This window comes from Medicago sativa, chromosome 3 (assembly GCF_051527215.1).
Source record: "Medicago sativa cultivar Bolivia chromosome 3, Bolivia_mono, whole genome shotgun sequence".
In the NCBI taxonomy this organism is placed as follows: domain Eukaryota; kingdom Viridiplantae; phylum Streptophyta; class Magnoliopsida; order Fabales; family Fabaceae; genus Medicago; species Medicago sativa.
The window spans coordinates 50,441,015-50,456,716 of NC_140751.1; the positions used below are offsets into that span (position 1 = coordinate 50,441,015).

Genomic DNA, 15,702 nt, shown 5'->3' on the forward strand with positions numbered 1-15,702 from the left:
AAGTTTTGGTACCGTAAGTTATGTGATTTTATTGGTAAAATTTCTCCAATGAGCATTTATTTTATTTGTTAATTATATGTTTTAAATTAACATATTGTTTTATTCAAATAATTTTCATGTATTATTGTTTGCTTATTTAGTTCGAAAATTGCTGTCGACATTGCGTATCAATATCACGAAGACATATAAAAGTGAGGAGAGCTAGGGTTATCAATAATCTTTTATATCACGAAGACATTGTGTATCACATTTTGCAAACTAAACTTTTATATCAATAATCATAACCTGTCAGGTTATCGTTACATCAATTATTTTGCTTAAGGATTCATTCCGCATAGTCATTATTGGAATAAATGATAGGCTAGTTGGATGTATTACCAATTTGAATAAAAATTGTATTTTACAAAGCGTTTGCTTATTGGTTATACATTGCTATTGGTTTATTTCAGTAGACTAAAGACTTGGGATACTAGATATATGAGACAAGATGCCTCATATTTACGTCCTTTTCCTCAACCAATAGAAGAGGTTGACTGAAATTGTTATATAGAGTGGTAGTTAGTTTTTTCTTCTTCTATAGAGTTAGACTTAAGAGATAACAGATTGAGAATCGGCAATAAGTTTAACCATGATTTATATAAGTTTACATGGGGCTTATGAAAACCATATATCACATAAAGTTGAAATATAAGCATGATAGAAAATGTCAGATGTATTATATTTGGACATTGTTGACTTTTTAATTGAGTTATATTTGTTGGAAAAATGAATTCATATTTTAAATAAATGCTAATGGGTAAAAATTTAAGCGGTTTATTGCGAGAAAGATCTATAGATACGTGTAATTTTAATGAATGTAATGTGAAAATGTATCTATATTATATATGATAAAGAAAATAACATGTTTAAGCTCTTTTGAGTTGAATTTTGTTATTCCAATTATACCTTTAAACATATTTTCCTATAATAATGTTATATTGTTGGTGTTATTAAAAAAGATAAGAATTTTTATTATGTTTCTTATATTATTGATGTCAATATGAAAAGTTAAATATGGTTTGTTGAGTTTGTATATTTGAAAGTCACAAATATCTATACTTAAAATTTTAATCTATATCAAAAAAATTATATGAAATATTGTTTGTAATTTACACGCAAATTTCGATAAAATATCGTTAATAATATACATGCATTAGAGCACGTGCCCGTCTTTTAGCCAGTTGAGATAATAATCTAACAATATAAACTTTTGTATTTTGATAAATATAATATAACGGAAAGGGTTAAATAAGTTTTTCGTCCTATAAATATAGCGAATTTTGAGTTTAGTCCCTCAAAAATTAAACTTAATGTTTTCATCCTCACAAAAAAAATATATTTTGTTTATGGTTCTTAATTGCCACTTTATATATTCATGTGAATGTTAAGATTATATCTTTTTATGTTTAAATTAGATCCATAGTATGTTAGTTTATTATGTTAAACCTTTATATATTTATGTTATGTTCAAAAAATGTCAAAAACATGTCAAAATTATATCCATTAGGGACCAAAAATAAAACAAATTTTTTTGTAAGTATGAAAACACCTCATTTTATTTTTTAGGGATTAAAATCAAAATTTGATATATTTATAGGGATTAAAAACTTATTTAACCCTAACGAAAATTATAACTTTTAATTGAAAACTTAAGATGAAAAGTGAAGGAAAAAGTATCATTGTATCTCTGTTACTTGTATAAATATATATACATACACTAATAAATAAGTAGATAAATATAGATAGATTTAATCAATTTGAACATGCATATAACTATAAGTATACTAATAGGTTAAACTGAACATTTTAAAAAAAATAAATATATATACATACACTAATAAATAAGTAGATAAATATAGATAGATTTAATCAATTTGAACATGCATATAACTATAAGTATACTAATAGGTTAAACTGAACATTTTAAAAAAAAATCAGGCAAACATTAAAAAATCTACTACGCATATCATACCAAGTTTATGGTGTGTGTGTGTGTGTGTTCAGATGTGCACCAAATGTTTTTAAACTTATATGTCAAATAATTAGAGTGTAGCAATTTTTTTTGTAAAAATTTCTTTTATTTTACGTATTTGTGGAAAAGCAAGAAAAAAAAAATATAAAAACATAGATGAACACAAACACGATAAAAAATACATAATTAGTTTTGTTGATATTTTCCGTCTAATTTCAAGGTGAATAATGATGTGATTTATATATTTTTCCATAAAATAATAGAACATTACTGAATCTTATTTGATTATTCAGTTATTGATAAAAAAGAAAAAACATAATACATAACTATAGTGCGAGTTAAAATTGAGAATCTCTTTGTATTTCTACACATATATTATTTATTCAAACATGACATGTATGACTCAAAAAGGCTTATTGAATACATGAACAACAAGAAAAACATGTATTCTTTAAAAGATATGTTGGTTGTTCATGCATGTAGTTAGTGTTATTGTCTATAATTGAAAGACATGACTCAAAAAGTCATATTTAATACACAAAGAATGCGATAGATAGGTATTTTTTGCAACATATATTAATGATTCAGTCATGTAAATTGTGATTAAAATACATTAATCCAAAGTCATGTTAAGTGCATGGGCGGAAGAGAAAATCAATTGTGTGAGATTTATCTAAAATTAATTAAATTGAGTTAAAAACACACACACACACACACACACACACATTACTAATTAATAAGTAAAAATAATAATTTTGGTGTCCATAAAATATTGGTGTCATGGGTTGTCGTCCCTCCCACCCACCTTCAGGGCTACCCGTGAAAATACCATACATGCTTTAAAAAATAAAGAGATATTAACTTGTGTTTAAAACTTGATGTTTGACATGGATGATCATAAAATGTCCTCGTTCAGGTTTGTTCAAGATTTTGGTGTTACACGACATCTTTAGAGCACAACAATGGTGGTTAAATTTGACATTGCTAACAATATTGAATTAGGTCGTATAGACATAATACCATAATACCATCTTTAGAGCACAACAATGGTGGTTAAATTTGACCTATAAAATTTGTTCATAATTTTCAAAATTTGACATATAAAATTTGTTCAACCAATATTGACATTGCTAATTGAATTAGATCGTATAGACATAATAGCATAATTTTCAATTTTTATTTGTTGCTCCTAACTCATTTATTATATAATTCCACTCCTCTTATCATGTACTATTTTGAATAAAAATCACTTTACATTTGATCGTCACAACCAATTAATGAGATTGTAGATATTCCTAATGACACAATGAACATGGACATCACCAGAAATTTGACCACCATACCTAACCCAGGCGCACACACTTGAGATATGACCATGAGCTTCAAATATTGTTCTTACTGCTTTGGAATGACAAAGTCTTTTGAACTATAATGCCCTATATATTCTTCAACTTTTGCTTTGCTATAATGGGAAGTGTTTATACTGACTTTGAAGTGATACAATCTTATGAAGCATAATGCCCTTATGTTTATAGTTGTAATTGTATACAAACACAAAATGACTTGTGTTGTGTTTATCTTAAAAATCTCTAAAGGTAATATATAAACTATTTGATACCAAAATTATTTTTATTTTGATATCAAATAATCTCTAATCTATAACAAAGCCTTGAACATGAAAATGTATTCTCTCAATCCGTTACATCCACACATTCAATAGTATCATTTTTTTTTTATAGTATTATTCTCCTTTTCTCTCATGTTTAACGACGTAGATGTATCAATTTAGAAAACTTGAAAGAATTTCAATTTAGAGAATAAACATATTTTGTGAGTGTAAATTAATTTTAGTCAGACATCAAATAGAAATCAAGCATTACTCCATGTCAAGCAGTTAAGTGAGGTGACATTGTAAAATTATTTTACACTGTCAGTGAATATTCTATTTTCATACAGTATATATTAATTAAGATAAAAGAGGGCATCAATGTAAATTAATTTTACACTTACGTCTAATAAAAATTAAGTATGTGGCAGTTATTTCTAAATCAACGGTTATAACGTAGATTTATATGATAATATAACAACTTTTTATTGGACAAACCATCATTTTGATCCTTGAAAGTGAAACTTGATATCACATCGGTCATTACATGTATAAAAATTGCAAATATATCCCTAGTGTATCTTTTATTAGTGACTTTATCGACAAACTTTACCAATGAAAAAACACATTTCAAGCCAAATTGATTATCTAAAAACAAATTCGAGGACCAAATGACTAATAAAAATCTTATACTCTGACCATTGTCAACTAGCCAAGAAGAGATTTCTGAAATTGATTGATGCTCAGACTTGATAACACTTCAAATAGATGAGAATATATGATATGATATAGATTTTTTGTGCATCAGAGCTTTGTTTCTTAATAAAGTAACCCATGATTGCTCAGAGTGCAGGAGATCTCAAAAAAAGCTTCAAATTTAAGGCTCCATTAAGAGATACAAGAGATCCTTCTTCAAATGGCTTGTAAACTTTCTTCCATGCCACAGTTACAATTTTTCTCTTTGATATAACACCATTTCAAATGAAATTTCTAATACATTTCTCTAAATCTTTCAACAGGGAAACTGGCCAAGAATATATGGAAATAGTGCGAATTAGCATTCCCTGAATCATTGATTTCACCAATTAAGCTCAACCATAAATCGATAAGAGAGATGATTTCCAAGAGGATGATTTAGATTTGATCTTATCAGCAACATCTTGAAGGTGGATTGTCATAGGATTGCTTTGAAAACTTGAACTCCAAAATATATAAAAGGCAAAGAACTAATATTAATTGAAGCCCAAAAGATCAACAATTTGATCTAATCTATCTTGAGCAATTGAACAATAAAAGATTGTTGATTAACTAGCATATTTATCATGTGACCAGATGCCAAAGAATATCTCCTAAAGAGGGTTTTGAGGGATTGAAAACCTACGATATTACCATTGCAAAATACATTATACCATCATCATATAGGGTACGAGATGGAACTTTAACATTTCTTGATCTTGAGATTAACTTGAGCTTGCATGCTTTCACTAGCTTGGAAAGGCATCTGCTTGAGACTCATTCTGCAAGGAAAAATAAAATAGGAGATAAGGGATTTCTTTGTCATCACCCTCTAGTACACTTGAAATAACCATGCTGCTTGCAATTCATTGATATTGATAAAGAAGATGAGCTTATAATAGCCCAATTACAAATGTTTGATTAAAACCAAATTGCTTCAAAACTTTCAACAAGAAACTCCACTCCAAAGTATTAAATGCTTTGGAAATATCTATCTTCGGAGATAAATTCCTTCCAAAGCTTCTTTTATGCAAAAGATTGACTGTTTCAGAAGCTAAAAATGCAACATCTAATTTCCCTTCCATGAATAAACCCTTTCTGTTCATTTGAGATGATAAATGGCATTATAGAAAAAAATTGTTTTCTTGTGGGGGCTTGAGCCTCCAATGTAGTAGCCCTGCATCCACCCTTGCGTACGTTGACACCATATCCCTGCTATGCCTCTATCTTCTCCTCAAAGAAGATGAAGAAGAATAGGAGGAGGAAGAAGAAGAGGAAGACCTTATGACAAATATTTAAACTTTTAAGTATATCTTAGTAATCTTGGCTGTGTTTTCTAGACCGTTCTCAAGCCATGATCAAAAAATAAATATTAAACACTAATTAATATTGTATGTTCATTCAGTGGTGTATCATTGTTTAGACTGAAAATAAGTTTGCACTTGATTTCAACAATGTTTACATTCTCATATTTTCTACATTCAGTGAATATCTAATCATCCACCCAAAATTGTAATTAACTTGATTCAAATAACATCCTAAAATTTGTGAAATAGCAAAAAAAAAAAATCTCTGAAATTTGTTAAATGTATGTCACTTTAGTCCCTCAGTTAGTTTTCAACATTTGAGAGTACGACGTAGACGTTAGCTGTCCATTGGGAACTAACACATGTTTTGAAGGTTATGCCACATAATAGAGAATAATTACCTATTTTATGGGAAAAAAGAATTGTTGGATACTACTACAATTTTTGCTTTTAATAGCACAACTTTAATAGCGTTTCTACATAAAAGCTATTAAAAAGGCAACACACAAATCTGTTATAGCGCTTTTGCTCAGGCGCTAATATAAAACTCCTCATAGATTGGATGAGATAACACTTTTATAAAAATGCTATTATTTAGCTTAGCAAGGATATCACTTTTGATCAAATACTATTATTTTCCTTTGAACAATATATTCCATTTTGATTTGTTCAAAAGAAAAAACTATTATTTTCCTTTACTTAGATAACGTTTTAAACAAAACATTATTTTTGGGCTTTAACTAATTATAAAAAAAGGATGATTTTTTAATTTTCGCGCACATTACTTTTCACCAAAACCCACTCACCTCACAAAAAAACCAATCATGGAAACACTAGATAAAAATTTCACGGGAGGCAATATCTTCCCATAAATTTGAGAAAAGTCTATTAAAGGGCGATAAATATAGAAAATAGGTTATATAATTAGAGATAAAGATGATATTCCTTTTTAACTGAAAAAAAATACATATCATGTCACTTAATAATGAAACAAAATCATATTCAAAAGAACAAATCATACAATAATTAAAAAGTAGGATTCTAAGGAATTCATCATCACTACCGATTGCATCTTTAAAAAAAAAAATCACTACCAATTTGACCACCTGCTCACACCTACTATGACTTAGGTTCAAGCCTATAATTATGCAATTGATAGATTATACGTAAATTCAACTACAAATCTCTAAATTAACTGCCCACACCTGCTTTCTTGAATCTAATTTTTTTTTTATATTATTAAAAAAAACCCAAAACCACAAGACAATAAAATCACATGTTATATTTATTTGCATATACTTACAAATTAACTGGCCACATGATGAAACAAAGTTGGAGATGACGAAAAAATGTCAACCGGTTTGCACTCTGAATTCTTCAAGTTGAAACAAGAAGCTTTGCTTTCATTATAGAAGTAGATGCAATTACCTTCACATCCATAATAATCTTGAGCCAACAATGCAAAATTTGAGCCTTTACCCAAAACAAAAGAAGCATCGCCCAAATCTTTTACTTCTAACCATTTACCCCATTCTTGATCAAGCTTATAAACTTCCACTAAAACAGCCTTCAAGAAGTAACCCCTTTTATAATACCTTTCATCATTAATATACATATCAACCACATATAGACTTCCATCATACTCTACTAATTGCTTCTTGTTTATATTAGATTTCACCCTTATATGTCTATTTTCAACACAATAGTACATGTTTTTTGGTGAAAACTGAACCAACTTCAAGGACAAAGCATTGATCCAAAAAATTGTTCCCATTTTATCTACAACATAAAGTTGTCCCTTGTAATGTATTATATCATCAAAATATTTGTTTTCTCCACCATCATCCTCTAATATGATATTTTTCTTTTCTCCAATGTTGGACACAGTCAACTCTTTATCATTACTCAGTACAAAGACCATACAACGACCCTCAATGGAAAACAAGATTACTTTAAATTTGCCAAAATAATTAGCATGTTGACAACTAAAACCAATTTCATCTTCATAATGACTTTGAGTGTATTGTTCAAACAACTCCACAACTCGAAAGTTAATCAAATTCAAAACTTTTTCAGTAGTTTCCTCAATTCGGAGTCTCTTATTAGTGAAGACATCCAAGAGATGGAGTTTGGAGGATTTTGAATTCTGAAAAATCTTAATGATCCAGCCTTTATTAGAACAAGAAGAAGTTGTAGGAATGCCACAATGTGGTGATGGTTGAATGCCGTATATTTTGGTTTGGAGTAGAAAATAATGTTGATGTTGAATGCAAATGTTGTGAGGGGTAGGTGGAGGAGGAAGAAGAGAGCGCCATAAACTACAAATACTGCGGAATCGAACAACGCTAATTGTAGTGTTCAGTTTTTTGAATATAATCACCCACAATTCTTCTGGAAGATTTGGGTTTGAACACTCCACTTTCTTATTCATATTCATGACATTCATAGCACACTCTTTTTCTTCTTCTTCAACTCTTGCTCTTCAATTCTCCACTTAGTCAGTTGCACTTTTTTTTTTTTTTTGGTATCTGCTAGATTTAATGGATTATATCATATATACCTAACTTCTATACAATGAAAATTCATAATTCAAAATTATGGTCAATAAACTGACTATTCCTGTAAAAAGATCAATAACTGGATTATATATAAATATGTTAGATAATAAAATATCGAGCTTAAACTATTAGATCTTTATATTTTTAGGTTAGTCTAGTCCATTTAATATGCTATGTCATTGTTATCATATGAAACCCTAACTGTCTTTTTGTTATTCTACCTAAAACCCTTATTCTATACAAAATTATGTTTAGCAAAACAACAACTTATATTACCAAATTATTATTTGACAATTTCAGGAAACAAAACTTCAGTTACAACTGCTGAATATAATAAATTTACCTATGGCCTTTGGGATAGATTTTAAAATATTGTTTGTAAATAAGAATAAAAAAATTGCTCAAATGCAAAATCCCAACACAAACACATAGCAAGAAACACCAACAGAGTAACACAAAGTTTCAAACACCATTAAAAGCGATTGAAAACAAAATTATGAGATAAAAAAGAAGAAGAAGAAGAAGAAGAAGGAGGAATCAACTGTGTACCTCAAAAAAGAGATGAAGAAGGAACGTCGTTCACAGCCGTATAAACCACCTTTGAATGATGAGCAAGATCAAATCCAATTATGGGAATTAAGGGTTAAACGAATGTTGAATTTCATCACTGGAAAATAAATTTGGCACAAATCTAATAGAATGATCTTGGTGATTAGCTCTAATAGAGTGGCAGTTGCGATTGTTGTGTCACGGAATGTTAACGCAGCCGAAACGAGGATTTACGTGGTAACAAGGGTTCCAAGTCTGATATGGAATTTTAATCCACCTTCATGTTATTATAGGGGAACTGTAAAAACAATATATAAGGTACTCTTTCTAAGTTTTAAATAATTTGGGGTTCATAGTTTTAAATTAAATTAGGGTAGTTCACCACCAAAAGAATATCTATGCGTGACAACGTGAAATTATGATACCGAAATAATCACTAACTAGATTAAGTTAAATTAGGCTACAAATAATATAAGTAAAAATTATGTATGTTACTATATAAAATTTATGTATCTTTTCAAAATATAACATAAATATTTGCAAGTTACAAAATTAAATTTTAATAAGCAAAGTTATACGAGAAAAAAAAAACTCATTTATATAGAACATAAAAAACAAACCCTACCTAGTTTGTTTTACGAGAGAGTTAGAACAATATATTGAATAATTTTTAACGTTAAGATCATGTATTATTATTATATATTATAAATCAGACTTTGTCATAACCAATTCACCTAAACAAATATTTTCAAGGTTTTCACTGAAGTATCATCATTCTCTAAATAGCCATGACATCATTCAATGGTTGTTATGTTGTTGTGACCATTATGATAAATTTTACTTTGCTTTTGAGTACATCGTTGTGCTCTAAAATTTCTCAAACACCTTCTAGAGGTCATTCCAGAGATATTAATTATGCACAAAGGCCATTGTCGTCGTATGAGGAATATTTAAATAACTGTGCACACAAATTTAAGCCTTCGGAATGTGGTAAACAAATATATTCTGGTATATTTATTGGAAATCCAACTATTAATGATTATTGTTGTCATAGCCTTGTGAACGACGTTGGAAAATCATGCCATTTTGACATGGCAAGTTATGCAATCCAATTTCCGGTGTTCGCCAAAAACAAAACGGAAATTTTAGGAAGGTCTGGGAAAATTTGGAATGATTGCAATGCAATTCATCGAATTTTACCTTGAACTTGAATTTAGTGACAAATGATAGCTGCATGATGTACCATTCGAAGATACTATTTTATAGTACTAAATTATTTTTGCTTGTCTCGAGTATTTGATATCACAACTATCTAGTTTAAGACTTTTAGACTTTATTTTAATAACATACTATAAGTTCATGTCAAATAGTAATTTTTTTTTACAAACTACAAACAAATAAAATTTCTAATATTAACAACCCTCTAAAATAATAGAAAAATAAAAGGTTAAGATCATAGAAAAAAATATGTCACTCCTAGAACACAAAATAAGGTGCAAGTTATGTACGCAAAAATATTACTGCTTACAAAGTCAAGTTGATACATTCTATTGATTGTTTAAGTTTAATTGATTTTTTTTAAAATTTAATATGAGACGTTTTATTTATTTATGTCCCAAAAACTAAAAGAAAAATTAATATATTTAAAAAATTATTAATGGTGTAAACCATATTTAAATTTAGAATAACATAATACATGTTTGAAGAATAAATTAGTAAACCAAAATAATTGTTTGTGTCAAAAAAAACCAAAATAATTGTTGGATCAAATGAGTTTCCTTCCTCGGATTTTTTTTTTGAAGAGGCGCTATTTATTTATTTTTATTTTGATAAAATCTCAAAAGTCATTACAATCAGGGTAACTAAGCAATATCTAATTCTTAATCAAATTATACTTACACCACGACTAAACTCTGGATTATCAAGACCATCTTTCTTAAGTGACAGAGCCACGTTATGGTTGGGAAACGTCAAGGCCTCCCCAAATATTTAATATATATGATACTACACGACCTTCGTTGACAACTATTGCACTAGCGCTGCGGCTATATTAGTTTTGAACCATAATTGTGTCACAGGTTTGGTCCCTGTGGTGACTTTTTCTTATCTACACTATTTTTTATCTTATTAACCTAAAAATGTTATCAGAATGCAAAAACTAAGAGATGAACACGCAATTCAGAGTTGAAAAATGGGAGGAGAATACACCACTATGGCCAACATATTTTACATGATGTTTTCATTGAAGCATATTTATTATAAGTATGTATCTCTTTGGTTTCCTCCTACAATTATTTCTGGCTTCACCAGCCTTTTCTTAAAAATTGAAAGGTTAACAAAAAAAAAATGTTAAGCTTAAAATTGAGGGGACCAATCAATACCTAAAAAATGTTAAGCTTAAAATTGAGGGGACCAATCAATACCTAATTTTTGGTAAGGTTATACTTACCTTACGATCTATCAAAACCAATCTAATTATTCCATATATTTCTTATCCACCAAAGGATCAAAATTTTCTTATTAGCTAGCACCGCCATGCATTTGTGAATCACTTTTGCAATTTTCTCAAATGCAAACATAAGATGTAATATTCTAACCAAATCCCGCATGTATTTTGCAATTTTCATTTGCATTTTATTACTGATGGAAAAAAAAAAGCTTCAAAATAATTTACTACAAAAAGCCACAGTTTAAAACAAAAAGCCCTATCACCACTACCATATATTTCAGTGGATTGGATGAAAACTAACGATGTATTTTATTAATATAGACTTACAGTTTTTTTACCAAAATATAAACTTATTGTAAAATACATTATGTATTTGCAGTGGATACAATATTAGAATCTAGGGTTTAGACTGTTAATATGATGCCTTGAGAATGATCCCAAGATGGGTATTTATAGCCCGTTGTGGGTTTGTTTCAGTGAAGCCTCAAGCAAGCTGGGCCTCAAGTCATTTTACCAAGCTCTAGATGCTTCTAGAAGCTGGTTAAGGCGGCGCCTCTAGAAGGGCGCGCCTAGGCCTCAAGAGCCCTTCTGGAGGGCGCCCAAGCCTTTCTAGAGGGCTTTCAGGTCCTTAGGAATATATTGACGGTCCACAGCCCCCCTAAGCACGAGCTTTGGGACATGGCGAAGTGATGAATTTGTCAGGGTTGATCATAAGTTGTCTCATGCTTTCGGATGCTTGCAAAGGGCGGTGTCATTCGGAGGGTACCAGAGCCCTTCTAGAGGGCGTTCAGGCCCCTAGGAATGTATTTGATAGTTCACATTATTTTATTAATCTGATGGGTTAACTATATTGGTTAAGTTCCACCGAAGTGTTTATATATAACCAAAAATTTTATCAACTTTGATCGGAACCTTAACTATTACACTTAAAACTATTTTTTTTTTTCCTCGTGAGCTTAGCTTAGTTTGTAAGGACAATGCATAATATATGCAAGGTCCGGGGTTCAAGCCCCGGCCACCACAAAAAAAAACTATTTTTTTTACGGAAAGATACTTATACATTTCATCCATTAATAATAAGAGTGTTAATGCAATAGGGTATATCGAAATAAATAGTGGGATTAGTTAATAATGTTACAACCTCTGCGAGAGCATGATTGACCTTATTTAGTTGTCTCATATTAATCTCAACCTGAAAGTTTGTAAACAGAGTGACGAAGAAGTTCCTGCAAGTTGTAATCAAATGACCAAACTCTGTGACGTGGATTTAGTTGTTGTGAAAGGCGTAATTTTGTTTTGTTTTGGAGTCTATCACGAAATCGACATTATCAAATTACACATCGCAAGGCCATTACAAGGCATGAAACAATCCTAATGCTTCTCCCACAACCATGGTGCACAAGGGTTGCACAAACATTTACTACTCCAAGAGTTGACTTTTTGCTAGACTCGATCTTTAATATAAGAAAAGGTTGTGGTTTTATTCCTACCAATCATTGATGAAAGACCCAAGTACTTACTGGTGACAAGCACAGACTGAACCCCCATAACGTTCTTGATGGAATTATTTAATGTGTCGGAAACATTTATGCTACAATATAGCTTGGACTAAGGCAAGCTAATAGTTTGACTAGACGCTACCTCATACACTCTAAGAATGTTTTCCATAACTTGTGCTTGTCTTTCCACAACTTTAAAGAAAAGAAAATAGTTGTTGGCAACCAATAAATGGGAGACCGGTGGAGCACTCCTGCAAATAGAGGTGCGACGGATATTACCCCTCTCCTTAACACGCTAAATAAGAGAGGATAGACCCTTCACACGAATAATGAAGAGATGCGGTCGGGGAGTGAGAGTCTCCTTGTAGCAACCCACGACCTGATATCACAAGACTCGCCACTTTGTTGATGATGAGAACTGAGTAATCAACTCATTCCAAACGCATAGTCATCTAATGAATCCACTAATCATTGAACCCCATCTTAATCATTACATCCCTTGAGTAATCATAGTACATTATTGTTTTATCTTGGTTTTCGGGTGTCAAACATTGATTACGTTTGAACCTTTTTAACCGGTGATATCTCATTTTTTCTTGGGAAGGGAAAAAGTAAGCAAAACCCTTGAGAATCGAGGTCCGGGAGTTGTTTTCGCTACGGGAAGGTGTTAGGCACCCATAACGACTATAGTATCCTATAGGAACCGTCTTTACTTTCTACGCGCGCGCTTTATTTTTAAATGCTATTTGAAAATGATATTAAGCCTAAGAGTATTCTAAGTGAAGAATTGGAGGGAGAAGAATGTGTTTGGATTTTTGTTTTATTTGAATTGAAGGAATATTGTTTCCTTGCCTACGTACCCTTTTAAGGGATCAAATCCACCGTAGTTCTCTTCCAAAAAGTTTTTATTTTTGTTGATTGATTTTAAGTTTGAAAATTGGAGTTTTGAAGAATGGAGATTGAGAGGCCTTAAAGGCATGGGGTTTAAGAAAAAAGTGGGGTTTGATTAGTTACTTTGAAAAGAAAAGTCAAGTATGATTAAGATTCATTGAAATTTTGATTAAGAAAATAAAGGAGAAAATCAATGGGGTTTTGGACCCCAAGGTTTATTAAGAAAAATATTTGAGTGATGTTGTTCATATTTTTTGGGAAATTGATTTTTCTAAGTGTAAAACCTAAGCATTCATCTAAACATACAATCCTAAACATACATCTAAACATGCATATCCTAAGCATATATCTAAAGTGGGGTGTGTGCATGTGTCGGTGCTTGTGTCGGTGTACATCATTAGAGTCCATTGTCCTTATTACATCATACCCTAGATACATGCTATGGTCTTGCAAGAAATTAAAATTGCATAAAAGTAAAGTACAAGAATTCTAAGTATTACATTCTAATTCTTGCATGAACTTTAAAAGGTGGGAAAGATAGAAACTAAGAATATAAGATGGAGGATGAAATGCCTTGTGGAATGCATGAAACATGGAATGGAGGAATTAGTAGCACATAATAATATCAAGAAAATAAAAGCAAGTAAAAGTTACTATAACAAAGGCAAAGAAGTTATCACAAAAACATAGCAAAAATGATGCAAAATATGGCTAAAATTATGCCACAAAATGCAAGGTCCACATGACCTATAATCCCCACATTTCAACACATTTTAAGAACATGAACCCAGGTCTTTAAAATAGGGATCAAAGGGATGTGATAGACCATGCATTTTTAAGAGTGAATTTTAAGCACATTTTACATTATTTATTCACAAACAAATCTTGCAAAGCAAGCAACTAGGCACAATACACACACATACAACAAAAACACATTCAAACAGCAGAAAAACCTTCACAAAATCATATGTCATGGATCCAAAGCATCCATCAAGAATTGGAATTGAAATCATACAACTTTCACAAGTTTTTTTAATATAAGATTCAAGAAATAAAGCAAGAAAATATATCAACATTTTTTAGTCAATCTTTTAGCACAAAATATCACAAAGAGGTAAAAACATCAAGAAACATACACAAATTTTTTTTATAGAATTTTATGGAAGATTTTAGGCATAGCATAGGTGTAAAAAGCAACCAACAGTGTGACAAATAGCAAGAAAACAAGCAAAATGCAGGAAAACACCAAAAACAGCCCAGGCCCAAAGCTAAACATGGATTCGGATCTCAGGAAAGCTTTAGAGCCCTCAGATTAAACCGAATCCAAGTTTAACCTAGATCTAACGGTCTACATCGAAAAGCACATGGTAAAACAGATCAGGTACACAGCAAGAATGGATCTAAGCCATACACATCACGTTGACTCATATCTAACGGTCAGGAATGCAGGAGAACAAACCAGAGGTGAACCAGACTGGTTCACGTGAACCGGTCTGGTTCACGTGAACCGGTCTGGTTCACCCCCCTATATAACCACAAAACCGGTTCAAGGCTTCATAACATCCTTCTCCTTCTCTCTCTAACATGCAGAGAAGAGAGAGAAGCTCTCATCTTCTCCGATGGAACCATGTCTGGCGAACTTAATAACTTCCATGTTTTTTCAAATCTTTTACAGTTTTTTTGAATCCTTTTTTCATGTTCTTCATAGATCCAGACTTGATTTCGAGGGAAGAAGAAGGATTGGTTATGGATCTACGTGTTTGTGTTTACGGCTTTTGAAAGGAAAAAAATGAAAAGGAAGAAGACGAGTTACCTCTTCTTCGTTCGGTTTGGAGATGCTATGAACGATTGTTGTTGTTGTTCGTCCTTCCACCTTCGTTCTTTCGTCTACGTCTTCTTGATTCACTGGAAATTGCTTAAACCTAACCGTTCCAATTCTTGCAGGTTTGAAGTCCTTTTGCTGTTGCTCCTTGATTTGATTTTCGATTCGAAACCCTAGGGTTTTGGATTAGACTAAATTGGGGATTTGAACTGGTTTTGCTGTGAATGTTGATTTGGTTTGGGCGAAACTAATTCAATCTTGATGAACTTGCTTCG

At 31.0% G+C, this 15,702-nt stretch overlaps 1 protein-coding gene across 1 annotated transcript; it reads right to left on the bottom strand.

The window, feature by feature from the left end:
* Positions 1-6,965: 6,965 nt before the first annotated feature.
* LOC146938038 (putative F-box protein At1g44080) lies at positions 6,966-8,118 on the bottom strand. Its single transcript, XM_085757815.1, has one exon. The coding sequence runs from the start codon at positions 8,103-8,105 to the stop codon at positions 6,966-6,968; it is 1,140 nt and encodes a 379-aa protein (XP_085613941.1). The 5' UTR covers positions 8,106-8,118.
* Between the last annotated feature and the right edge of the window lie 7,584 nt (positions 8,119-15,702).

Bases quoted from the DNA above. Each gene is read 5' to 3' on its own strand.
- LOC146938038 (XM_085757815.1), bottom strand. From the start codon at position 8,105: ATGAATGTCATGAATATGAATAAGAAAGTGGAGTGTTCAAACCCAAAT.